Raw genomic sequence first — 27,855 nt, 5'->3', positions numbered from 1 at the left:
CTGCAGCTCAGTCTAGGCAGCTCCAGGAAGGTTGAGATGGTGGTCTTTTACTGGTTATATCTGCACTTGCATATTGCTGCCTGATTCAGTAGCTATATAAACCTCCTTGGCAATATGTGAATCTTCCCCTACTGATTTCCCAGGGAAATATCTTGTCTTTTTTGCTAAACCAAATCATTGTCAGTCTTAGGAACTTCTTTGGATCTGAAATCAGGCTACAAATGGCCTGATACCTTTCCTTAACCTTCCTGTCCTAGGAGATGGGTCAGCAAACCCCAAAAGCATTAGTGAGACTGTAGATTCCAACCTTTCAGACTGTGAGATCACCCTTCCTCACCCAGGTATTATGATAGGGAATTGCCTGCCAGTTACTAGCAGGACTGGGAGTGACAAGCTTCCACATCACATCCATATTGGCCTGCCTCTAGGTATTACCCTGAATTTAAAAGAGTTGAAGAAAGGCAGCCGCAAAGAGAACCTTTTCCTAGAAGGCTCCAAGGGAAATGTCCTGTACCTCAGTGGTTCTCAAAGCTGGTTCGCTGCTTGTTCAGGGAAAGCCCCTGCCAGGCCGATTTGTTTACCTGCTATGTCCACAGGTTTGGCCGATCGCAGCTCTCACTGGCCGCAGTTCGCTGCTCCAGGACAATGGGGGCTGCGGGAAGCGGCATGGGCCACGGGATGTGAGGAACCCCCAACCCTCTCACCCAGCTTGCCTCAGTGGCTACTACCAGTCATCATCTAGCCCCTGCTCACTGGGGCAAACTTCAGTCTATCATGGCCACTCATCATCGGCATGGGAGTTTGGAGCAGCTCCTTCTGCCTAACCCCAAACTGTACCTTTCCAGCCCCAGTACCTTCTTTAGGCCTTTAGCAAGGCCTGCAGCCTGGGGATTTGCCAGGCTGGAGCTCCCCAGCTCCTCTTGTCTTTCCCCAGCCCTGCCCTACTCCCAGTAGCTTAAGCTCCCAGGCAGCCAGGTCCTTCTCTCTCCACAGCTAGAGAGAGACTGACTTAGCTCCTGGCTCACAGCCCTTTTATAGGGCCAGCTGTGCCCTGACTGGGGCGTGGCCCCAACTGTGGCTGCTTCCCCAGTAAGCCTAGCCTTTTCTTTCAGGAGCGGGGTAACCGCCCTGCTACAAGGCCCAACTTAAATATATACCCCAAATTAAAAAATACAGTAAAAGAACTAAAAAAGGGCCACTGTAGCTTAACAACCATGTAAAAGAAGCAGTGAGAGATTGTCATAAACAGATAGTTAAGGGTTAATGTCTCTTTTACCTGTAACGGGTTAACAAACAGGGAACCAAACACCTGACCAGAGGACCAACCAGGAGACAAGATACTTTCAAATCTTGGGGGAGGGAAGCCTTTGTTGTATATTTTGGGTTTGGCTTTGTTCTCTCTGGGTCCTGGAAGGGACTAGATGGGCAACCAGTTTTCTTGCCAATCTCCCCACTACAGTCTCTTATAGTGAGTATTTTAGTAAGAAAGGCGTTATAGTCTGATTGTTTCTGTATTTGCAAATGTGTGGTTTGCTGGAAGTATTTTAAATTGTATTTTGCTGGAGGGAGGCTTCTTTCTAGTGTCTATAAGCTGACAGACCCTGTAACTTTTACCATCTAAATTATAGAGACACCTGTTACTTTTTTTCTTTCTTTTAATAAAAGTTTTGCTTTTAAGACCTGTCTGATTTTTTCCCCTTGTTGAGGCTCAAAGGAATTGAGTCTGTACTCACCAGGGAATTGGTGGGGAGAAGGGAGAGAGAGCAGTGGGAGAAGGGAAAGGTGAATTTCCTCTTTGTTTTAGATTCACGGAGTTTGAATCTGTATTGCCTCTGGGTGAAGGGAAAAGAGGGGGGAAGATAACATTCCTCTCTGTGTGGTGATTCAAGGAGTTTGAATACGGTGATCTCCTAGTGTACCCAGGGCGGGAAAGAGCTGGGAGGAAGGAAGGAGGGGGAAGGGAAATGGTTTATTACCCTTTGTTGTGAGACTCAAGGAATTTGGGTCTTGGGGTGTTATAACTTTAGTCCCAGATTTGGACCTTAGCGTCCAAAATATGGGGGTTAGCATGAAAACCTTCAAGCTTTATATAAGAAAGAAAGAAAAATACATAAAAATGGTCTCTCTGTATTAAGGTGACAAATACAGGGTCAATTGCTTAAAAGAATATTGAATAAACAGCCTTATTCAAAAAGAATACAAATCAAAGCACTCCAGCACTATAGACATGTAAATACAAAAGAAACAAACTCTTTGGTACTCACAACTTGGAAACAGAAGATTAGAAAGCAGAAACTACTTCTCCAAAGCTCAGAGAAAGCAGGCAGGCAGACAACAAAGACTCAGACACAAACTTCCCTCCACCCAGAGTTGAAAAAATCCGGTTTCCTGATTGGTCCTCTGGTCAGGTGCTTCAGGTGAAAGAGACATTAACCCTTAGCTATCTGTTTATGACACGCCCCCCAAATTGCAGACAGTGAGGAAGCTCACTGGCGGCGATTTCCGTCTAGAACTTTAAAATAAACAGATTACTACAACACATGCACCTTTACATATACCACTAAGTATATAACTAACAGACTTCTACATTTTAAGAACACTTTTTAACTACTGAATTTTGGGAAACTCTCACGGGAGAGTGCATCAGCTACTTTGTTAGAAGCTCCTGTGATGTGCTGAATTTCAAAATTAAAATCTTGGAGAGCTAAACTCCAACGAAGAAGTTTCTTGTTGTTCCCTTTGGCAGTATGAAGCCACTTTAGTGCAGCATGGTCAGTTTGTAGTTGGAACCGCCGTCCCCAAATATATGGGCGTAGCTTTTCCAGGGTGTACACAATGGCATAGCATTCCCTTTCACTGACTGACCAGTGACTTTGCCTCTCAGACAGTTTCTTGCTGAGAAACACGACAGGATGGAAGTTGTGATCTGTTGCTTCCTGCATGAGCACTGCTCCTATACCACGCTCAGATGCATCCGTGGTTACTAGGAATGGCTTGTCAAAGTCCGGGGCCCTGAGTACAGGGTCATACATGAGCGTTGCCTTAAGTTGGGTAAAGGCCTTTTGACACTCATCAGTCCACTTAACTGCATTTGGCTGGGTCTTTTTGGTCAGGTCGGTCAGTGGGGCAGCGATTTGGCTGTAGTGTGGAACAAATCGCCTGTAGTATCCGGCCAAGCCTAAGAAGGATTGGACCTGTTTCTTTGACTTTGGGACTGGCCACTTTTGGATAGCATCCACCTTGGCCTGTAGGGGGTTTATGGTTCCTCGACCCACCTATGACATGGGGTCCCTAGGGAAGGTTTTTGGGGGGACCAGAGTGTATCAGGCACTGGAATTCATGATTGGTGGCAGCTTATCAGATCTAAGCAGGTAATTAAGCTTAGAGGAATTCATGCTGGTACCCCAACTTTTGGACTCTAAGGTTCAGATTGGGGAAAGATACTATGACAGAGATAAAAAGGCATCTTTTAAAAAGTGGAAGTCAAATCCTAGTGAGATAAATAGAAAGGAGTATAAACACTGCCAAATTTAATTGTAAAAATGTAATAAGAAAAGCCAAAAAGGAGTTTGAAGAACAAACAGCTAGCCAAAAACTCAAAAGGTAATAACAAAACATTTAATTATATCAGAAACAGGAAGCCCCTGGACGATTGAGATAAAAAAGGAGCACTTAAAGACGATAAAGTCATTGCAGAGAAATACATTAATTCTTTGCTTCAGTCTTCACGGCTGAGGATGTTAGGGAGATTCCCAAACCTGAGCCGTCCTTTGTAGGTGACAAATCTGAGGAAATGTCACAGACTGAAATGTTTTTAGAGGAAGTTTTAGAATTAATTGATAAACTTAACTGTAACAAGTCACCAGGACCAGATGGCATTCACGCAAGAGTTCTGAAAGAACTCAAATGTGAAATTGCAGAACTATTAACTATGGTTTGTAACCTGTCCTTTAAATCAGCTTCTGTACCCAATGACTGGAAGATGGCTAATGTAACGCCAATATTTAAAAAGGGCTTGAGAGGTGATCCAGACAATTACAGACCAGTAAGTCTAACGTCAGTACCAGGCAAATTAGTTGAAACAACAGTAAATAATAAAATTGTCAGACACTTAGAAGAACATAACTTGCTGGGCAAAAGTCAGCATAATTTCTGTAAAGGAAAATCATGTCTTACTAATCCACTAGAGTTCTCTGACGGGGTCAGCAAACATGTGGACAACGGGGATCCAGTGTATTTAGGTTTCCAGAAAGCCTTTAACAAGATTCCTCACCAAAGGCTCTTACATAAATTAAGTTGTCATGGGATAAGAGGGAAGATTCTTTCATGGATTGAGAACTGATTAAAAGACAGGGAACAAAGGGTAGGAATAAATGGTGAATTTTCAGAATGGAGAGGGGTAACTAGTGGTGCTCCCCAAGGGTCAGTCCTAGGACCAATCATATTCAACTTATTCATAAATGATCTGGAGAAAGGGAGTGAGGTGGCAAAGTCTGAAGATGATACTAAACTGCTCAAGATAGTTAAGACCAAAACAGACTGTGAAGAACTTCAAAAAGATCTCACAAAACTAAGTGATTGGGCAACAAAATGGCAAATGAAATTTAAGGGGAATAAATGTAAAGTAATGCACATTGGAAAAAATAACCCCAACTATATATAGAATATGATGGGGGCTAATTTAGCTACAACTAATCAGGAAAGAGATCTTGGAGTCATAGTGGATAGTTCTTTGAAGATGTCCATGCAGTGTGCAGCAGCGGTCAAAAAAGCAAACAGGATGTTAGGAATCATTAAAAGAGGGATAGAGAATAAGATAGTCTCCATCTTATTGCCCTTATATAAATCCATGGTATGCCCACATCTTGAATACTGTGTACAGATGTGGTCTCCTCATCTCAGAAAAGATATACTGGCATTAGAAAAGGTTCAGAGAAGGGCAACTAAAAGGATCAGGGGTTTGGAACGGGTCCCATATGAGGAGAGATTAAAGAGGCTAGGACTTTTCAGCTTGGAAAAGAGGAGACTAAGAGGAGATATGATAGAGGTTTATAAAATCATGAGTGGTGGGGAGAAAGTGAATAAGGAAAAGTTATTTACTTGTTCCCATAATGTAAGAACTAGGGGCCACCAAATGAAATTAATGGGCAGCAGGTTTAAAACAAATAAAAGGAAGTTCTTCATACAGCGCATAGTCAACCTGTGGAACTCCTTGTCTGAGGAAGTTGTGAAGGCTAGGACTATAACAGGGTTTAAAAGAGAACTAGACAAATTCATGGAGGTTAAGTCCATTAATGGCTATTAGTCAGGATGGGTAAGGAATGATGTCCCTAGCCTCTGTTTGTCAGAGGGTGGAGATGGATGGCAGGAAAGAGATCACTTGATCACTACCTGTTAAGTTCATTCCCTCTGGGGCACCTGGCATTGGCCACGGTTGGCAGACAGGATACAGGGGGACCTTTTGGTCTGACTGAGTGTGGCCATTCTTATGTTCTTATGTACTGGAGTTTTGAGAGAAGAGCCATGCTAGTGTGCTTTTATGGATTCTATAAAAAAAATCAAATAAATATGAAGCTAAACAACTGTCACTAATTTACTTCTAATTTCCCTAATCAAATGTAAAACAGTACAATGATCAAATCAAGGTTACTATCAAAATTCTGTCAAAATTGAATCAGTAGTTCAGTGATTCAGTTTATCTGGCTTGTCAATTACTACAGTGAGTAATTAAATCAACTTATAAGGTTAACACAAGAATTACTTTAATAATTCACTGAAAAATTAAGAAGAAATGCCTTTCCTTTAACCTACCAAGTGAGCTAAGAGGCTACTAAAATCAGAAGCTGACTATTGCCTTTACTTTAAGGAAGTACAACAGTGGAGAGATTTTTTTGTCCCAGAAGAAAGGTACTTGGAAATACTACACAAGAACCCATGGCAAACAGTGATGGTCTTCCTCAAGCTGATGAGCCTTATGAATTCTGAAACATGCATAACTCTACCTGCAGCTCTAAAGATAAGACCTCTTCAGTATTAGCTAGCAAGACTGTATGTTAATGAAATGACCTGCCGTATGTTCCTATCCTTCATATGGATGTTCCTATCCATCACACTGTCTTAAAAAAAGTTGTATTCAACTCCCCAGCTCAGTCAGCTGTAGTCACCTCTGACCCTTCCAAATTGCTGGAGGTCTCTTTACAAGAATTTGACAATTCACCGTATCTGGAATTTTTGAGAGAAAAATTTCCGTACCAAAATACAAGAATTAAGAGTGAAAGGACTTGAAAACCTGATATTTCTCCCTTGTCTACCAGGCAGAGTATTTCAAATAATTACTGACATTACAGCAATGTTTTACATGAATAAGCAGAGGGAGCATGTTCCAACTAGCTGTGCAAAGAGGCTGAAACTCTGTGGGAATGGTGCATGGCACACCAAATTTATCATATAGCTCCTCACTTTGCAGACAAGGACAACATACTGGCAGATTAGTTGAGCAGAGACTTTCATGATCACCACAGATGGTCACTCGGGAAATCTATAGAAAATGACATGCTTTCCCTGTAGGAGTACCTGGAGATGGACCTATTTGCAATAAGATGTAACTCCAAATGTCCAAGGTATTGCTCTAGAGCAGGAGTGGACAACCAGTCCATCTCTGATGCATTTCTTGTAGACTAGGGAGTAGGTTTCCTCCTCTGTGTCCCCTCAGCCCCAAATTCTGCTAATTCAGAGTTCTTATAAATATTTGAACAAGAGAAAGCTAAAGTTACTTTGGCCTGTGTGAGACAATAGTGGTTGTGGGATATACTGCAACTATCATACAGTTTATCTGTCTTCAGCCTATGGGCCCAGCAGAGAGGTCAGATTTGCCATCCAGGCCTCTATTTGGCAGAATAGTATTCCAACAGATATAGAATAGTTCTGAGTAAAAAGCACAGGAATTCAGTTAAACTCCAGGAAGCATCAACTTTTACAATCGTAAGTGGAAAGGGTTCTCTTTGCTGGCAACTAACAATAAACCTAGGTTCAGTTCCTATTCAATCCATATGGGAGTATCTCATTAATCTGAAATGCTTGTGACTCTCCATATCATTGGTAAAAGTACATCTCGCAGCCATGTCTACTTCACTATAGCTTAGTTGAAGAAAATACTGTATTTAGTCATGATATATTAAAAAGATTCTGAAGGGTTTAATGAACAACTATCATCTCCATCAGTCCATAAACTTGCCAGTATTTTTTCCAAGGCTACATTCTTAGCTTTCTCTAGGTAAGTGCCATACCTTGGATGCTAACAGAACATTAGCCTTCTATATGAATGGCAGAAAATTGCCTAGACTGTTTGTCTCTTATGGGGAAAGAGTAAAGGCTGGGCAGTCACATCCCAACACCTTTCTACATGGGTTGGACTCTGTATTGAAGAGTGTGTTAATTACACCTTTTCCAAAAGAGCTTAGTGCGCACTCTGTGAGAACAAAGCTGCATCTATACAGCTTTTACTTAGTCTCAATTCATACTTCATAAAATATTCCTCACAAGTGGCATCTAGATCAATTTGGAAAAGCAATGTTAGAATCTCTTTTTAATGAGACCTCCTTGTATGACTGTACAGAGTGAAGAATACTGCTTGACAAACTCCGAAGAGTAGGAATGTGCAGAGGCCACTCAAAGAACAAATGAAGGTTGTTCACCTGTAACCGGAGCTCTTGGAGTTGGATTCTGCATAATGACATTCACTTCCCACCTTTCCCTCTTTCTCTGAGTCCTAATTACAACTTTGGACTTGAGGTGGTAGAAAGAACTGAGGTGGTTAGCACACCACATACGCTTTTATGGCTTTGCCCTTTGAGGAGCCATGAGGAGAGGTGCAGGGGGCACAAGAGTGCACCGGTGGGCACTGCTGTTAGAAGGTTCCATCAGTCCAAGCTACAATTTCAGCACATCCCAAGAGTAAGAATGTGCTGAGGTCCTCTTAAATAGCTTGGTTACAGAAGAGTAACTTTCATTTCCCCCTGCACTTTAGCTGTCAACGTGGTATCTCATGATTGTGATTTAAAAAAAACTTTCTCATTCAACTAGTACTTATCATCCCAAACTAAGTTTTTTAAAATTAGGGCAGGATAGGAGACATAAATGGGTGTGTTTAATAATGTCAGCAATGGTGCTGACAAGCACTCTGTATTAGCTGACCTTATTATGCCTCAGTATGCCAGGGGACTTGCTGAGTTTCAGCTCCATTCCCTTGCCAGCTGCCCAAGGCATGAGGTGATCCTTGCTGCTGGAATTCCCTGGGGCAGCAGATGTGTTCTGTCTTTGGTGTCAGTCTTCCTAATTAGCAACTTCTCCTCTCTTCCACCCAAATTCCCATGATGCTACATGGCTGGGTCAAACATGAGTGGCCCAGCACGAGGGGAATGGTTTGTGATGTTTGTATGTCCTATGCAAATTTAACTTTTTATTATAAAGGCTGGAACTGTACATCATTTTTTATGTTTACAGGGGTGACCCTTCAATTGTGAAACTGAATATTGCTATTACCACAGGCTACCTCATTTCTGGTAATTATACGTTGTCTATATCATAGATACATCTAAATTTTATTCTGAGGATGTGATGAGCTTCTATAAACAATATAGGGTCCAGTATAGCTTTTGAAGCTACTGCTGTGTTTGTAGACTGTGGTACAATGCCTGGAGGCAACCTGCTAGTGGCGGAGAGAAATACTGCCTTAGTGAGTGCCGAAAGAACACCCAACAATAGTGTGGCAACTACTGCATGCTTTAAGATGGTCCAGTGAACACCCTTAAATCCTGGCTCTGGTCCTCCAGCCAATTCAGAAGAGGTGAGAGTTGTGACCCCAACCCCTTTTGGGATGTCTACTGCTGCTGGCAGCAGTAATGTCCTCACTCTCCCCTGTGCCCATAAGAGTGCAAGCGGCAGGTTTTTAGCAATCCCAACAAAGCTGGGGGAAACAGCTCCATACTTACTCCTCTCCCCATTGTCCTTGTCTTCATACACATTTTAAGCCACAGTCTGATCCTATGTGAAAAAGGTTGAAAATATTTTTAATAATTTTATCTGATGTAGCTGTCATCCTTACATACAATTGTGCTCTTTCACTCAATTATTTGTTCTTAATGACAGCCTGTGTCAGGTTATTTATCTTCTGTGATCACTGGTGGATTATGAATAAATGAAGCCAACAAATGAAAGGGCTCAACAAATCAAAGAGCTAATGTTTTTAGCATTAGGGGTCCCTGCCCTGCTAATAACGTCTGCTGCTCCACCATTCCCATAGTAGACCCAGTCGTATTTTGGCAGTGTCCTCAACCCCCTTTCTCTCTGCGTTTCTTCATACAATTATTGTGGGCTCATGAATCATCTTCGAGACCAGGACCTAGGGGAGAGAGAGAGAGAGAAAGTCTCTCTCTCTCTCTCTCTCTCTCTCCCTGGATCTATCCTTGCTCACAGTGTACCTCCTGCTAAAGCTGTGGCCAGGCAGCTCCCTTCATGTAGAAAATATAAAGATTTATGAACATTTTTGGAAGAGCTAAAATATTTTAACTAGTGCTTAGGCCTAATTTTTCTTTTCACATTTAATGTCCATCTGAGGAGCGGGGGGTGGGGGTGGGGGAAGGGATATAGAAGTCTTGAGCTTAGAAATGCTCAATGCAAAGACAATGCAGGTTTTTTTTTCTTTTTGTGGGTTGAGTTGGACACCATTTGCCATTAAAAATATATGCATAGCTCAGATAACCAAAAAGGTTTTTCCTTTTAGATTGCAGTAATACTGAAAGCTTTAAAGGGAAATATTATGGTCCTTAGGTAGTGTATGTTGTAATAATTTAATGAGTTTTTTTCTCTTACAGACTTGTTTCTTATTACTTACTACTGGAAGGCAATTGGTGATAAATTTTTTGTAATTCATCACTTGGCAGCTCTGTATGCCTACTACTTTGTACTGGTGAGTGCCATATTTTCCAGTATCCTAACAAGCAGACAAGATTGGGAATAGTGAGTAAGGGTGAACATCACTGCTCTGAATTTAGGCAATTTGTAGTGTCTCAACAGTGTTGCTCCAAGAAAGTCCAGTTTTTTTATTTCTACATACAAGTAAGGGTATGTCTACACTGCAGCTGGGAGTGTGCTTCCCAGCCTGGCTGGACATACATGCGCTAGCTTAGCTATACTTGAGTAGCATATTAAAAATAGCAGGGTGTCTGTGGTGGCTTGGGCTAGGCATCCAAGTGCAAACCTGCCTGACCCTTTTCCTCATGGGTACGGACTTGTGTGGCTAGCCCGTGCTGCTGTGGAAACACAGCTGTTTTTAGGACACTAGCCTGAGCAGAGCTAGTGTTTGTCTATCCACACTGGGAAGTACTCCCAGCAGCTGCACAGGCATTCCTAAATACACACAGGCACACTTACTTTAAGACCTTAAATCCCACATAGATTAACAAGGACATAATTGTCTGATATCCTAAAATCCATTAATCAAACTTTCACTGGTGGCTTGTGCATTCATGTCCAGAATTCTATTACACCTCTACCCTGACATAACGCAACCCGGTATAAGACGAATTTGGATATAATGTGGTAAAGCAGTGCTCTGGGGGGGTCAGGGCTGTGCACTCCGGCGGATCAAAGCAAGTTCGATATAATGCGGTAAGATTTTTTGGCTCCCAAGGACAGCGTTATATCGGAGTAGAGCTGTATATGTGTCTCTTCATCTCTAAACAGTAAATCAAACAGCATGGATTTAGCTAAACTGTGACACTGGGAAGTAATGAGAGTGCCTCTAAAACTCCAAAGCTGATGGACTCTAATGCTGGCTTCAGTAGCTCAAGGAGGTTCATCCTAGTTTGACTTCTGAAATAGGGTTTATTATGTGAGTTGTTTAAATATCAATAGACTAATATTAGAGATGTATTGAGCTACATAATGGTAGCATACATTGTTTTGGTGGTGTTTTTCTATCCATATTTGAAATTTTAGTAAATTAAGTTACAGTGACTCATCCTATAAAGTATTTCTCAGTGTTACTTTTTGGCCACCAGATAAAGGTTTGAGTTAATTGACCCAGTATGTGTTTTAAACTGAACATTTTTTATCTTTCACAGATTAAATTACTGTATATGCTGTTTAGACTGTTTTTACAAAATTAAGACTACAGCTTGATTTCTAATGTAAAGATACTTTCTCTACGAGTTGATTGCTTGTCAGTACAAAAACATGCTCAGTGTTAAAATGCTGTAGCTTAAGAAGAACATTTCAATATCTCTGACTCTCCTACTCCCATAACTCAAATGTCTTCAGTTTAAAACATGACACTCAGGTGACTTAAACAAAACCATTAGAATTTACCTTGACAAAAGGTGTTGTGAAAACTTGTTATTTATAAATGCACTTTGAGGATAAGTGCTCTGTCACTGAGAACCAGTCAGAGACTAATACATTTATTTGGGCATAAGGTAGTCTCTAAGGTGCCACAAGGACTCCGCGTTGTTTTTGCTGATACAGACAAACACAGCTACCACTCTGAAACCTGTCACCATGTTAGGTGACTTAAACGCTGAGTCAGCAAAACATTTAAGCACGTGCTTAACTTTAAACTCATGGGTAGTTGCTTTGATGTGCTTAAGTATCTTGCTGAATCAGGATCTTAATACAAGCAGATTTTTTTTTAGATTTTTTTAAAAAATCCTTAAGAAACTTTCCATGAATGTCACCAATTAAGACGAATTTTTAAAAGGATTTTTTCTACATATATGGCATAGTTTGCAAAAAAAGGCTGAATAATTCCAATGACCTAATGACTCTTTTGTTAATTGTGTGCTTTTTACAAATTATTTCAATACATTTTTATGCAGTACTACATAGTGGCTGTGGGAGAGCTAACTTGAGCTATCAACTGATATCTAATACATAAGAGTTTATTTCCTGTTCCTTGGTGGGGAAAGGGTCTGTAATTTAATGTCTTTAGTTTAAATATATATAATATTTTAAGGATATAGCTGCAGCAAGACTATATGGCTGCTTACATCAACAAAAGCTGCAAAATTCAGAATGAATGCTGAAAATCTGCTCTTAAACAGCACTATTTATCTAGGTATTACAGCACATATTGCCTGTAAAAACAACCTATTATTCAAAAGCCTTGTAATAATTTTTATTTCATCTTGTATTCTGCACAGCTTTACAATTATTAAATGTAATTTAAAAATCTTAGGAAACTATCAGCTTGCTCTCTGATCTAGCACATCCTCCCTTTGTAGGAGTTTTGACCCTGACTTCAATGGGATCAGGATCAAGTCAATAGCTGGTAACGCAGAATGTACTACTCATCACTTGCACGCACAAGAGAGGTTTGACTCTGCCAGAAATTATCACTGACAGAGCACTTACCTTCAAAGTGCTTTTATAAATAACAAATTCTCACAACATCTTTTGTCAAGGTAAATTCTAATGGTTTTGTTGTTTAATATGAATGATGATGCTTATATATTTACAATTCTCCTACCAAATAATAACAGTTTCACTGAAGCTTGCAGTATGTGTTTAGCATCTGCCTGCTCATTAACACTTTTTTTTGGTCATAAACTTCCTGCTGGGAGTAGCAATAAAATAATAACTCTGTTATTGAGATTCTCCAGAGCTAATCAAAATGCTATATATTATAAATATGTAACTCTTTTAAAACAGCAACTGGGATTTTAAAAACATGTTTAAAATTCAGCTTTCAAGTATACTGAATGTAGTGTTTTAAAAAAATAATTATTCTATATAGCCATCTAATCTATCCCAATACAGTCACCAACATGCTATACACGTGCCTAGATGAAGTATTATATAAAAAGTGCAGTGATTATTTGTGTGAAATGTCAGTATGAATGCTGAAACTTCCTTACTATTGTTTGTTTCAAAGAGACCTTTTAAAATTTTAATTTAGGACTTGTAATAAACCTCAATTTCCTTTTTTCATCTTGTACTGTGTTTATTGAAGTTTCTAAACTGTTTGCTAGTCTGTACCAGCATTGTCCTTTTGCATACCTTCTTATGAAAGACTCTAATTTTATGTAAAGAATATATTGTAATTTGATATAATGAATGAATGAAACATCGATGCTCTTGTATTTGATACTTAACTCTTGTGTAGCGCTTGATCTGTAGATCACAAAAGAGGTAAGTATTATTTCCCCCATTTTAAAAATGGGGATACTGAGGCACAGAGCAGCAAAGTGATTTACTCAAGGTCACCCTGTAGGCTAGAGACAGATCCAGAAGTAGAACCTAAGTCTTCAGAGTTCCAGTCTAGTGCTCTATCCACTAGGCATCACTGCCCATCATAAAGTTTGGAACAAATATCTGTTTAAAATGAAGTACTTCAGCACACTTTGGAAGAAATCCACATAACATACAAGGATGCATGCACATTTTAATCTTCCAAATCATGAGTGACAGTGAGTTTCATTTTATCATAGGCTTATTACTGCCTAAAAGTGTAGACAGCGGTTATAATGAGGATGGCGTGAGGGATTGCAGCTGCACTTCATTGTTATTGCTGTGTACTGTTCTCTCCATGTTTATTTACGTATACCTAAATACTAGGTATATACCTAAATACTAGGTATAAAACTGGTGTCAGTTTAATACTTTAAGTTGTAAATTTGTAACTGGACATTTGACTTCAATCATCCACAGAAGTTCAGAAGTACTAAATATTTTTTTAAGTTAATGGCAGTTTTAAGTATAAAATATCTGTTGACTTTTCAATGATCACTACTGTTTGAGGTTGGTTTTTTGGGGGGGCGTGAGGGGGTAATATGATTTCCTAGCAATAGCATTGGAGCCATTCTTCTTCTTCTCATATCTTTGGATCTTCTTTCTCAAAAGGATGGCCACATTTTTAGCTGATCCAGACTTACTGCATCTAGTAGACCTTGAAATCATGGCACGGGTGCAACAAGTGATTTTGAAACCTAGGAATTAAGATACAAGAGGGGATATTTAAAGGCAATTCTTGATGGAGAAGTGACAGTATATGGCTTCTGCAGATCCTACTTCTTTGAAGTCCTTACCCAGTGTTCTGAATTTGGTGAAGGGAATGAAAAATTATGTGGATTTTTGCACTAGACATTTTAGGTCTATGAATAGAGTTTCATTTATTGCTTTATAGATGGTTTGGGGGCTGCTTGTTCCCAGGCATATACTCCCCAGTAGTGTAACTTTGCAATGGAAAGGTGCTCCAGCTATACTTGCAAATGAGTAGCTTCTGTCCCCGGACACTCCAAAGACACTAGAAGGAGAGACTGAAAGTGGTGGTGGTGGGGAGACTAACCAAAAGAGGAACAAACAGATGGAAAGTGCGAGAGTCTGAAGGAAGCAGAAAAGGGATTAAGTGCAGTCTCTGTTTGGACTGTGATTGGGATATGATTTGGGAATCATTGTTTTAATGAGATGAATTAAAATTCTTAATTTTTTTTAACCAGATATTCGATACAAATTATTTAGGTGACATGTACAGCTGCAGGAAAATATTTAAAATAAATCACTCTCTGTCCAAAAGTAGATCACAACTTTTAGTTGTAGCTTGCTGCACATAGGAAGAAGACAAAACAGCCAAAAGCTATTGCATGTTATTTTCCACTTTTTATTGTATTTCCAATGCATTTCCACAAGTCTGTGATCTCTAAGTGTAGTGTATGCATACCCAGTGTTTTTTTTTTCTTACTGTATAAAAAAATCCAATTGTGATGTTAATAAAAGGGATTAAAACTTTTTGTCCCACTTTACTTTTTCCATATTTTAGCCCAACAGCACTTTTCATTGTTAATGGAGCTCTGCCCTATTTTGGCTGACTTCTGAAATTAATCCTACTTTAATTTATGTTGGTGTCTCTTTAATACCTGATACTTACTTTATGTTAATATTTAAAATTGATGGTACAGTGCTTTGAAGAAGTAAATTGTTGTGTGTTAAGTATTTATTAAAGAGAGACTGTCAACTTTTTCACATATGCTAATTTTAAATATTCAGATTTTGGTATGGAATCCTTTAAATAAAATGTCCCAGAAAATATAATTTTTAATATTTTTAAAAAGTGGTGTAGACGCTTTTCTTCTTTCCTGTTGATAAGGGTGCCTTTAGCAAGGGAAAAATTGACTTTACTGGGTGAACAGCAGGATTGATGATACACAAAGTGCTGTCTGAATACACAAATTAAACTGAAGGGAAATGGAAAAACTAACTGAAATCAGTTACTCTTAATTATTACTTTTAACTATAGTGGGTAGGATTTTCTAAGTGCATAGATGACCACAAATCCCATTGACTTTCAGTGGGAATGGTGTTCCTAAATCACTTAGGCACATTTGAAAATCCCATGCAATAAGTAAAATTTTTTCAGAGAAATTACTTTTATCCCCCTCAAGATGATGCTATTCCTCATAAGTAAATATGGAGAGAGCAACTAGTATACAGTAATACAAATATATCAGCAAGCTTTTACTTGTTACCTTCTTCCTGTAAACATCAGGGGGAGGCTATATGTAAATAAAACCTGAAGTTGTCTTTTTTGTTTATAATAAAATTAAAGTTTGACATGACTAATACACTTGACTATTAATGCCCCACCCTGGTGTACACAGTCCTTGCTGGAGGTTGTCTGTTACCGCTGTCCCCCTGCTGCATTCCTTTTTCCCCTCTCCTTCCTATTTGTCCTGTGTGGCCGCCTCTCCCGGCCATTGTGCTAACTAAAGTCACAGCCCTATTCATAGGAATGGCTTGTACAGACTAACTGAAGCCATTGCTCTGCCTAGGGAGGGGGCTTTTTGCTTCTTTGTTTGGCTCCTTTGTTCAGACCCGGGCTTGGTGTGAGGGGCGCTGCCCAGAAATGCAAGACCTGAAGTGGCCAACTAATTAAGCATATGAGTCATACCTGTGGCTCAGAACATGCCCAGGCATGCCTATGCTTACCTGCAGCCTTTCCCTGCCTTCTCTCCTCCCCTGTATCAAGAGGAGCCAATCAAAAGTACTGGTGGGAAACTGCCTGAGTTTGCCTTTAAAGCCGGACATTTTCTGATCAGATGTCGGAGAAGGTCCTTGCTCTGCCACCTGGTCTGATCAGCTAGGAGTCTTTGGTGGGCCCTCTCCCCGTTCTCGTTTGTTTTTGAGCGTACCCCCGTTTTTAAACTCCCCTCCCACGAACAACGAATTTGTGCCTGGAGATCTCCTGATTATTGTAAGCGAATTGAGTCCTCTCTCCATCCTCCGATGCTACTGCTGTTCCTGCCTCTGTGCTTGCTGCTGTCCTGGGGATTGGTAAGAACTCCCTCTTGCAGACTCCCCCTGTCCTAGCTGCTGGCCTTGTTTCCCCAGCAGACAGACCCAAGCTAACTCCTTGGTCTGTATCTGTAATCTGTTTCTTACTCCGCAGCGCCTTTGCTGCTAAAAATAAGCCTGTGCCGCTGCTAAGCTGTGCCTTCCTGGACTGTATCCTGGGCTGCCGGCTTGCAGCCGCCCCACTGCTGCAGCCACTCCCACCCCCCCGGGGGCTGTACCCTGAGCACACACCACTCTGCCCTCTGGAACTGCTCCCCCTCCCGATCAAAGAATCGGCATAGTGTAAGGTGCACCTATTAGAATCAGGTTCTTAGTCTAGATAAGTTGTAATTTCATTTTGCATAGCTGTGGTTAAGTTAGGTTTAAAGAACTGTTTGTATTGTGCTCTGTAAGTTAGGTTTAAAAAAGAATTGTTGCATTGTGTTCTGTTACTTGCTAATTTGTGTAGTCTAGGTTAAGTTAGATCATAAATAAGATTTTGCTGTGTTCTGTATAATTGTGGTTAAGTTTGTCTTCCCGCTGCCCTAACCCCCTGCCCCAAGCTTGCCCGTGTCTCCCCCTGAGCTCCCCAGTCACTCGTTGCAGTTACTCTGCTGTTTAAACTTGCAGCCTGTCTGCTCTCTGTGTCTCCCTGAGTTTAAATCTCCCACCGCAGCGTCTCTGCCTTTGGTCTCTGCTCCACTACGTGCACCTCTTCCCCCATCCTCCAACCTCATTCCTCTACCACTGCCTTTCTCTCTCTCTCTCTCTCTCTCTTTTAAGCCCTTCCCCCACGTGTTCATCCCACTCCTACTGCTGCCAAACCTCAATTGTATTACTGAAGTCTAGCATAAAACCCCATTGGTTACCCTTTTTCTCTATGACACATCTCACATTTTACATTTACACCACTGTGACACATTTTTACCTAGAGTTGTTGGTTATTTAACACATTTTACCCATAACTGTTAGTTGGTTTTATGCTGCTGTGACACACCTTTTACATAGGAATTGTTAGCTACCTGTTACATTTATACTTCAGTGTTAATTGGTTACCAACTGTATTGTACCCCACTGTATTGTACCCCACTATTGAAACCCCCTATACTATTTACTAAAAGAACCCCCTCCCCAATTGTCTACCTTAACAAACCCCATACCCCTCACTATTGAATTTTCCCTGTTTTTGCATTTTCTTAATAAAGTTTATTTTGCACCCCACCAGTGCAGTAGTTGTCCCCCAAGATCCCCTACCTGCTGACAGGGTCAGAGGGGTGGATGCAAGAACCCATACATTGTGGGAATGGGGGTATGAGAGAGACCGCAGCCTTCCCATTGGCTTGGGATGGGGGAATGGGCTATCCAGTTGGTACTCATAGTGCTCTCTCTCACTTCTACTTATTTAGACTTCTCCTCAGGGTTTTCAAAAGCCTCTTGTTCCAGCTAGTTGACCTGCACTCACTCCTCTTAGTTGTAGCATAACAGCTGTGTTTTTAGGATGCTGCAAGTCTGCCTTAACTGCCTGCTTTTGGATCAGGAAGAAATTTTTCCCATTGGACCTAATTGGCAAAAGTGTGGTAGATTTTTTTGCCTTCCTCACAGCATCATGGAAGCACAGTTAGGTTATAAGAATTAAGATTTAACAAGTTTAATATTAGGAAAGGAAGACTGTTTTAGCTTTTCGCAACTTGCAGCCAGTGCCCAGTACAGATAAGGCTACAAGAGACCAGTTCTCAGAGGTAAATGAGATCCGGGATTTCACTGGTGATCCATTTGCCTATGGGAAAAAGGGGAGACAAGAAGTCTTGATGCACTGAAGTCGTCTTTTGGTAACTTTTACACCTTCTACAGATATGGGGGAGGGGGTCCGGGAAGGGGCAGGGGCTGTTAAAGAAGATTCAGAAACAAACTACCCTCGGTTATTGGTTTTATGGTAGGAATCCTGTAACCCTGTACTGGACCCAGTTAAATGTCTGGTATGGGACAGTGGGGTGTGGCATATAATGCTTTCCCCCCACGTGTTAAATAAAGTTGCTCACTACCACTTGAAATCATTCCGTGTGCCTGTTATTAATTCATCTGCATGTCCAAATCATTGGTTTGGATTTAGTCTCAGGATTCCTATTACCTGGATCAGAGAAGATGAAACTCTGTTTCTAGCTGAAGACAATTAATGTATCAGTAGAATCATGGAACTCTGGGACCAGATGAGAGAAACTCAACAATATTATCCCTTGCAGGGTCAGTCATATATGCAAAGAATGTCAAATATTTAATTTTTACTCTCTTCCTTTAGTTGCAATGACAATAAAACAATTTCCAGAGATTTAAGAGGTAAATAATAGGATTTCTGACAGTGATCTTGGTATTATTAAAAAAAAAAAAAAAGTAATTGTTATCACTGAATCCAGGTTCAAATTCTGCCCTCAGATATATGCATAAAATTCCCATTTACTTCAGTGGCAATTGTGCACATATATCTTATGGCAGAATTTGGTCCTTAAAGTGTAAGATCACTGGATGTACAATGTTTCTGTTTTTTATACATGCTGAGCACACTAATAGAACTCCTATAGCAATACAGTGGTCATCATTAAGAAGTCAATATTTGCCAGCAGTTATTCCCTCTTTCCAAGTATAGGGGAAAAACAGTGGTGCCTCACATTCTGCTGTTTGGCAAGTGTTGATGAATGATGCCTTTTTAATGGGTTCCAGTGTAGAATTCAACCTCATAAACTGCTTTGCCCACAAACATTATTTAATTGCTGCTCTTAGGAGCGTATGATGCTGCCAAAAAGTAATAGAGATGACGAATATATCTTTACTTCTCTGTAGACAGAAAGAACCAGCACAGATGATCATGAGTGGAAGATTTGGTTATAAATGGAAACTTCAATCCAAAATTGTACTGGGTAATTTGACGGTTTACAAAATGCTCAATTGTGCAGCTGTGCTTTGGTACCATTCTGCCAGCTGCACATTGCCAGAGAACAGCAAAACTCTAGCCACATGCCCTTCCTCTAACCAATCCCCTTTGCTGGGGGCTGTAACAAGATTAGAGTAGAGCTGTGCATTCCCCTGAGCTGAGAGAATCTCAGCTGGCTAGTTATGCAGGCTTTCCAGCTCTTTTGCAGTGATGCAGCAGTGCAAAAGAGTTTGAACAGAATCAAGGATCTGGCCTTCAGTCTCTGTTTTGGCTAACTAACTTACTAAAACGAGTACTCATTTTCTGTGAGTTTAGTATGATTCTGCTGGATTTATTTAAAACATGAGAAATTCAAAATGTTCTTGAATCATTTTAGATTGTCACTGTAAAATATATCCATTTTAATTTATCATAACTTGTCACTATTTTTATGTTGATTAGAGAGTGCCATCATTTGTTAGCCGACTTTCTGCATCTGTTTAATCTTCCACAAATAACTATAAGTATTTTGAATACTTGGTCAATGACTTGGAGTCACAAGACACATTGCATATTTCCCTGCTTTCTTAATTTATCACTAAAAAAAATCAAAGAGCAGCAGCAATATTAGATCTTTATAAATGATTTAGTTTGAAGTTTTATAAAGAGGATTATAAAATTTATTACATTTACTTGACACTTTCAGTTTTGGTAAAGTATTTGAGATCCTATACAATTTTACAAATGCTGGGAAACTTTAACAAAATGGTCAATGCGTTCTTCAGATTAAATTTCTGACTAAAGTTTACATCCCTGATTCTTCTTTTTAATATTTATCTTGCTATGTAGGGTGAAGGAATGTTGGCATATTTTGGTAACTTTCGTCTGCTTGCAGAGTTCTCTACTCCTTTTGTGAATCAGCGGTAGGTGGTTGTTAATTATTTTACTTTAACTTATGTCTTGCCATGTTAGATAACTGAATTTAACTGTAAATAACAAATAGAAATTTGATTCATTTTCTGTAGGCATACTTCAACATAGCCAAATTTATAAGCTGGAAAAATTTTGCTTGCTATGAACATTTTGGGCTATTGTACTCCTAGAATTATGTTCCAGTGCATTCCAGAGGAGTTCCTCCTTATTGTAAATGGCATTCTGAAGCTGGCATAAATCTTTTGAACAAAAGAATATGCATAAGTGTATAAGTTAGATGAGTATAAATAGGTTATTAGATAAAAAAGTATGTAATACAAGTTTTCATTTCCATTGTGGGTTTCCAACAGCATTATGAACACAAGAAGAGGTTCTAGGTAGCTTTGTCATTGAATCAAATTGTGGAATTGTGTTATAGATTCATAGACTTTCAAGCCAGAAGGGACCATGGTGATCATCTAGTCTGACCTCCAGCTCACTGCAGACCACAGAACCTCACCCACCCATTCCTGTAATAGACTCATAACCTCTGGCTGAATTACTGAAGTCCTCAAATCATGATTTAAAGACTTCAGGTTACAGAGAATCCACCATTTACATTAATTTAAACCTGTAAGTGACCCCTGCCCTATGCTGTAGAGGAAGGGAAAAAAATACCCCCATGGTCTCTGGCAATCTGACCCCAGGGGCAAATTTTTTCTTTACTCCAAATATGGTGATCAGTTAGACCCTGAATATGTGGGCAAGACCCACCAGCCAGACCCCTGGGAAAGAATTCTCTATAGTAACTCAGAGCCTTCCCCATCTAGAGTCCCATCAGTGGCTGTTAGAGATATTTGCTGCTAGCAGTCGCACATCAGCTACATGCCATTTTAGATAGTCTCATACCATGCCCTCCATACCCTTAGCAAGTTCAGTCTTGAACCAGTTAGGTTTTTTGCCCCCACTGCTCCCCTTGGAAGGCTGTTCCAGAATTTCACTCCTCTGATATTTAGAGACCTTTGTCATTGTTCTAGATTACTTGAGGTCTATATTTTATAATACTGCATGTGAGTGTCTGACATACCTTTACAAGCTGCAAAACTGTGAAAACCTGTAATTTAAAGATTCATGGACTCTGAACTCTAAAAAGGACACCCTAGGATATCTAGTTCACTCCTTCTTTCTCTCCTCCTTCCCCATGGAAACACTTGTGGAGATGCAGAAATGATGGGGAAAAACACAAAAACTATAATAGATAAAATATTAAAACATCTAAGTAAGGCCATACTGTGGCTACACTTAGAAATACCTGGAAACCGAGCTTTCACACTCTTTCTTTAAATGTAGTGTGATATAGTAGTCTGGGGTAACCAGTTCTATATCACTAAAAGGGCTTGCAACCTACCTCACACACCTTGGTGGAAAACTCTGGCGAGAGTGATATGGGACAGCATAGTTTACATAAATATTTAGTATTTATTATGGGTGATCTCAGAGCACAAAACCCATCAGGAAGAGGTAAGAAAGTCTCCCCTGTAGCCATGTTTTCTATTAAGAAAATTTTAGAAAAATCAGAACTATCTTAGTCAAATACTGTGGAACAATTCCTGCATACTGTCTTTAAGACTGCATTTTTCCCCCTTAAACAAATCCAGCAATGTCTTCCCATCCTTGATTAAATTATTCCACAACCCAGTAGACACTAGCAAAAATATGTATTGGTAAAATCAAATTTACTCTTGTTTCTTTGAATTTCAGGATGCTAACTCTTATCATCTTTCTTTTTAATCACCTTGAATAATTCATCCCCTCTCTTCTAACTCTTTTGTTACTTAGAAATACAGTAGATCTGATGTTCCTTCTTTCACAAGCCTTATATATCCAATTCCTTTAATTTCCCCAAGTGCTGTGTTCCAGTTTGAGCTATGTTTCCGGGATGAGCAATACAGAGGTCAAATGTCTTCAGTGGCAATTGCAAGAACCATAGTTAGAGTGGGAAAAGGGAAGAGTGGGTCAGGGGAGATAAAGCATATTGGAAGCTATAAGGAAGAAAGAGGCAAAAAGGTTAGGGCAGATGTTTTATTGGAGGTTAAGGAGTCCTTGCCTCATTCTACTTTGATATTCTGAATAGCTTTCAGCTGTGTAATTTCCAGGCATCTGTGCTATGCTTCTCCTTCACAGTCCTCAAGTGCTCTGGCATACAGTAGAGCAGCAATTCTTAAACTGTGGGTTGGGACCCCAAAGTGGATCACAATCCCATTTTAATGGGGTTGCCAGGGCTGGCTTAGATTTGCCAAAGCCAAAGCCCTGGGGATTCAGGCCGGGGGGGGGGAGCCCTCAGGTTACAGGCTCCCTGGCTGGGGCTGAAGCTTTTGGGCTTCGGCTTTGACGTCTTCCTAATCTGCGGTAGTGGGGCTCAGGCTCTGTCTTTGTCTTGCCCCCTTGGGGCAGTGGGACTCAGCTGGGCTCTGGCTTCAGTCCCCTCTCTTGGGGTTGTGTAGTAATTTTTTGTTGTCAGAAGAGGTTTGCAGTGCAATGAAGTTTGAGAACTCTTGCAGTAGAGTATAGTATGCTGCATAGTCTCTAGTAGTTCTATGAGAAGTGCCATGTCAAGGTCTGCCTCAAACATTGGGTTGGCAAATTCAGCTTTTAAGTTAGGGAGAAAGGGTGAGATTATGAAGGCTACTTTTGATTTGTTCAGAAACCGCCAAATGGTGATTCGTGCTTTAATCTATCAATATTACTTCTGTACTGAGGAGTCCAGAGGAAAAAAATCCAGTTGTGGTCTTATCAAGGTTATATAAACAGGTATTATTACCTCCCTGGGATGAAATTCTACCCCCACTGAAGTCAATGGGAGAACTCAGATTAACTTCAACAGGGCTAGGATTTCACCCCAATCTTTCAGTGGTATATGTACCTGTCATAAACAGATAAGTAAAAGTTAATAGAACAGAAGTACTTCATCTCTCTTTTGCCTGTAAAGGGTTAACAAGATCAGTGAGCCAGGCTGTCACCTGACCAGAGGACCAATCAGGGGACAGGATACTTTCAAATCTTGAGGGAGGGAAGATTTTGTGTGTGCTGTTAGTTTTTGGTTGTTGTTCACTCTGGGGCTCAGAGGGACCAGACGTGCACCCAGGTTTCTCTCCAATCTCTCCGATACAGGCTCTTATAAAGTCCAGAATAGTAAGTGCTAGGTAGATAAAGCGAGTTAGGCTTATGGTTGCTTTCTTTATTTGCAAATGTGTATTTGCTGAAAGGATTTTAATTTGTACTTGTATACTTAGGCTGGGAGGGTATTCCCAGTGTCTATAGCTGAAAGACCCTGTACCTATTCCATTTTAAATTTACAAAGATCATTTTTACTGTTTTTCTTTCTTTAATTAAAAGCTTTTCTTGTTTAAGAACCTGATTGTTTTTCTTATTCTGGTGAGAGACCCCAGGGGACAGGGTCTGGATTCACCAGGGAATTGGTGGGGAAAAAGGAGGGAAGGGGGAGAGAGAGGCTAATTTCTCTCTGTGTTAGGATTACTGTCTCTCTCAGGGAGAGTCTGGGAGGGGGAAAGAGAAGGAGGGGGGAAGGTGAATTTTCTTCTCTGGTTTAAGATTCAAGGAGTTTGAATCACAGTGATCTTCCAGGGTAACCCAAGGAGAGGAAGCCTGGGAGAGGCAATGGTGAGGGAAAGGGTTTACTTTCCTTGTGTTAAGATCCAGAGGGTCTGGGTCTTGGGGGTCCCCGGGCAAGGTTTTGGGGGGACCAGAGTGTACCAGGCACTGGAATTCCTGGTTGGTGGCAGCGCTACAGGTTCTAAGCTGGTATTGAGCTTAGAGGAATTCATGCTGGTACCCCATCTTTTGGACGCTAAGGTTCAGAGTGGGGATTTATACCATGACATGGTGTGCAGCGTCTGGGATAGATAGATAGAAGTCAAAAAGCCAGTGAGGATTTTATTTCTCTCCCTGCTAGCTATCTGCAGGCAGACTGAGAGGTTTGGGGTTAGAAGCAAAAGCCAGTAGGATTTTTTCTTTCTCTTTCCCTGCTAGCTGTGTGTAAAGCAGGCTAGAGGAGATTGTTTTAAAAGCAAAGGTCTGCAAGTTTTTTTTGGTCTCTCCCTTCTGAGTAGGGAGAGGCATTAGGGTTTAACAAGGATCTTTGTTAAACAAAGGGACTCCAGTTGTGAGTCACCATACACCAGCAAAACACATTTGCAAATGAATGGGTTTTTTTCTTTCTGACTCTGTCGAGAATAGCTAGGTAGAAGGAGTTTAAAAAAAAAAGACTCTGTTGCTAAGCAACCCGAAGAAGGCAACAGAAAAGCAGCATTTCAAGCAGTAAACAGCAGAGGACGCCCCAGCACAAGGAAGCCGGAAGTATGAGTTCCAAGGAACAGGCAAAACTGAATGCAGAGGAACAAATGAAAGATGCAGACCACAAGCGAGACATGGAAAAGAAACAAAAAGAACTAGAAATAAAACAAAAAGAAATAGAACTGAGAGAAAAAGAGATGGAGCTGAGAGAAAGAGAAAAAGAGGCTGCCCACAGGAGAGAGCTGGAGATAAGGGAAAGAGAGAGGAAAGAGAGGGAAAAAGAGAGAAAGCATGAACTGGAATTAGCGCAGGCTAAGCAGAATAACACAGCCAACCCTAACAACCCTTCGCTAGTTGTTGTTCCACATCCCAGGAAATTTCCCACCTACAAGGCAGGTGATGACACTGAGGCCTTCCTAGAAAATTTTGAAAGGACCTGCCTTGGGTACAGCATCTCTGAAGACCAGTACACGATAGAGCTGAGGCCACTGCTCAGTGGACCCCTAGCAGAGGTGGCGGCTGAAATGCCTAAGGAGAACATGAACGATTATAAACTTTTTCAAACCAAGGCCAGAATCAGAATGGGGCTAACACCTGAGCATGCCCGTCGGAGGTTCAGAGCCCTAAGGTGGAAACCAGATGTCATTCACCCGACATGCCTACCACATTGGAAAGAATTATAATGCCTGGATATCAGGAGCCAATGTTAAATCTCTGGACGACATGCACCTCCTAATACAATTGGAGCAGTTCTTAGAGGGTGTTCCTGAAGAAATAGAAAGGTAGATCCTAGATGGGAAGCCCAAAACTGTAACTGAGGCGGGGGAGATTGGAGCCAAATGGGTGGAAGTGGCAAAGAAGAAAAAAACTACTATCAAGGGGAGCGAAAATCACAGGGGTCACACCAACAATAAACCCTATACCCGAGGGCAACCCAAGACCCCACCTGCAACCCAAGAAAAGCCGCCGACTCCCTATTCTCTCACCTCACCAATCTCCAGTAACCCACCTCGGCCCAGTGACCAGTCAGCTGGGCGATGCTTCAAGTGTAATGAACTGGGACATATAAAGGCCAACTTCCCCAAGAACCCCAACCGAGTGCAGTTCATTATATCTCCATCACTCCAAAGATCCCCAGGCCCAGATGCCTCTCAAATACCCTTGGAGCGAAGGGAAATTTTGAGAGTGGGCGGAAAGAAGGTTATCGCATGGAGAAACACGGGGGCACAAGTGTCAGCTATCCACCAATCCTTCGTGGACCCCAAATTCATCAACTCAAAGGCCCAAGTGACAATTTACCCCTTCATGTCACAAGCGGTAAACTTGCCTACAGCTAAACTGCCTGTCCAGTACAAAGGCTGGTCAGGAATGTGGACTTTTGCAGTCTATAACAATTATCCCATCCCCATGCTACTGGGGGAAGACTTGGCCAACCAGGTAAAGTGGGCCAAGAGGGTGGGAATGGTTACATGCAGTCAAGCCAGGCAAGCTTCCAGATCCATCCCTGTTTCTGAGCCGTCCACAGGGGCCCCATCTGTGTTAGCAGAGACCCAGACAGAGGTAGTGGACCCGGATTTCCTGCCAACAACTGCAACAGCCAGCATACTTCCAGTCCCAGATCCGGACCTGGAAACGCAACCAGCACCAGAACCATTGCCAGCACTGATGCCAGTGCTTGCTAACGCATCTTCAACACCAACGCCAGAGGGCGCCAGCGAGCCTGAACTGCCAGAAGCAGCAGACAACCATACCCAAGAGGCTCAGCCAGAGCCTGAAATACCACCTGGTGCACCAGCGGAGAGTGGTTCAGCAGCCACGATAACAACCCCAGCACCTACATCGCTTCCCGAAGGACCAAGCCCAAGTCCACAGTCTAAGGAAGAACTGGTGTCTCCAGCCTCCAGGAAAAAGTTCCAGACTGAGCAGGAAGCAGATGACAGCCTTCAGAAAGCTTGGGCGGCGGCACGGAGCACCCCACCGCCTCTCAGCTCTTCTAACTGATCCCGGTTTGTTATAGAACAAGGGCTTTTATATAAGGAGACTCTTTCTGGTGGACACCGGGAAGACTGGCATCCACAAAAACAGTTGGTGGTTCCAACCAGGTACCGGGGGAAGCTCTTAAGCTTAGCCCATGATCATCCCAGTGGCCATGCCGGGGTGAACAGAACCAAAGACAGGTTGGGGAAGTCCTTCTACTGGGAGGGGATGGGCAATGATGTTGCCAAGTATGTCTGGTCTTGTGAGGTGTGCCAAAGAGTGGGAAAGCCCCAAGACCAGGTCAAGGCCCCTCTCCAGCCACTCCCCATAATTGAGGTCCCATTTCAGTGAGTAGCTGTGGATATTCTGGGTCCTTTTCCAAAAAAGACCCCCAGAAGAAAGCAGTACATACTGACTTTTGTGGACTTTGCTACCCGATGGCCAGAAGCAGTAGCTCTAGGCAACACCAGGGCTAAAACAGTGTGCTAGGCCCTAACAGACATTTTTGCCAGGGTAGGTTGGCCTCCGATATCCTTACGGATTCAGGGACTAATTTCCTGGCTGGGACCATGAAAGAACTGTGGGAGACTCATGGGGTGAATCACTTAGTTGCCACTCTGCACCACCATCTAACCAATGGCCTGGTAGAAAGGTTTAATGGAACTTTGGGGGCCATAATACGTAAATTCATAAATGAACACTCCAATGACTGGGACCTAGTGTTGCAGCAGTTGCTCTTTGCTTACAGGGCTGTACCACATCCCAGTTTAGGGTTCGCACCATTTGAGCTTGTGTATGGCCATGAGGTTAAAGGGCCATTACAGTTGGTGAAGCAGCAATGGGAGGGGTTTACACCCTCTCCAGGAACTAACATTCTGGACTTTGTAAGCAACCTACAAAACACCCTCCGACACTCTTTAGCCCTTGCTAAAGAAAACCTAAAGGATGCTCAAAAAGAGCAAAAGGCCTGGTATAGTAAACATACCAGGGAGCGTTCTTCAAGGTAGGAGACCAGGTTATGGTCTTGAAGGCGCAACAGGCCCATAAAATGGAAGCATCATGGGAAGGGCCACTCACGGTCCAAGAGCGCCTGGGAGCTGTTAACTACCTCATAGCATTTCCCAATTCCCCGCTAAAGCCCAGAGTGTACCACGTTAATTCTTTCAAGCCCTTTTATTCCAAAGACTTACAGGTTTGTCAGTTTACAGCCCAGGGAGGAGATGACGCTGAGTGGCCTGACGGTGTCTACGATAAAGGGAAAAGTGACAGCGGCGTGGAAGAGGTGAACCTCTCCACCACCCTGGAACGTCTGCAGCGGCAACAGATCAAGAAGTTGATGCACTCTCCCGTAAAAGTTTCCCAAAATCAACTGGTTAAAAATTCTTCTTACAATGTAAAATATCTTGTAGTTGTACATAATTAGT

The 27,855-nt window shown here is 41.6% G+C and overlaps 1 protein-coding gene and 1 long non-coding RNA gene across 3 annotated transcripts in view; one reads left to right on the top strand and one right to left on the bottom strand.

The window, feature by feature from the left end:
• Positions 1 to 27,855, bottom strand: part of LOC127054795 (uncharacterized) — an 88,020-nt gene that overhangs the window by 1,912 nt on the left and 58,253 nt on the right. The gene's annotated exons all lie outside the window — the stretch shown is intronic.
• The window catches only part of TLCD4 (TLC domain containing 4), a 76,926-nt gene that overhangs the window by 41,249 nt on the left and 7,822 nt on the right, over positions 1 to 27,855 (top strand). For both annotated transcript variants that reach the window (XM_050960996.1, XM_050960995.1), the window contains exons 4-6: positions 8,503 to 8,561; positions 9,873 to 9,967; positions 20,078 to 20,151. In XM_050960996.1, coding sequence (XP_050816953.1) covers positions 8,503 to 8,561; positions 9,873 to 9,967; positions 20,078 to 20,151 — 228 coding nt within the window. The remainder of the gene's footprint in view (positions 1 to 8,502; positions 8,562 to 9,872; positions 9,968 to 20,077; positions 20,152 to 27,855) is intronic.

Source organism: Gopherus flavomarginatus, chromosome 7 (genome assembly GCF_025201925.1).
Source record: "Gopherus flavomarginatus isolate rGopFla2 chromosome 7, rGopFla2.mat.asm, whole genome shotgun sequence".
Lineage (NCBI taxonomy): Eukaryota > Metazoa > Chordata > Testudines > Testudinidae > Gopherus > Gopherus flavomarginatus.
The sequence above is the reverse complement of the archived record's forward strand: the minus strand, read 5'-3'. Positions and strand labels throughout refer to the sequence as shown.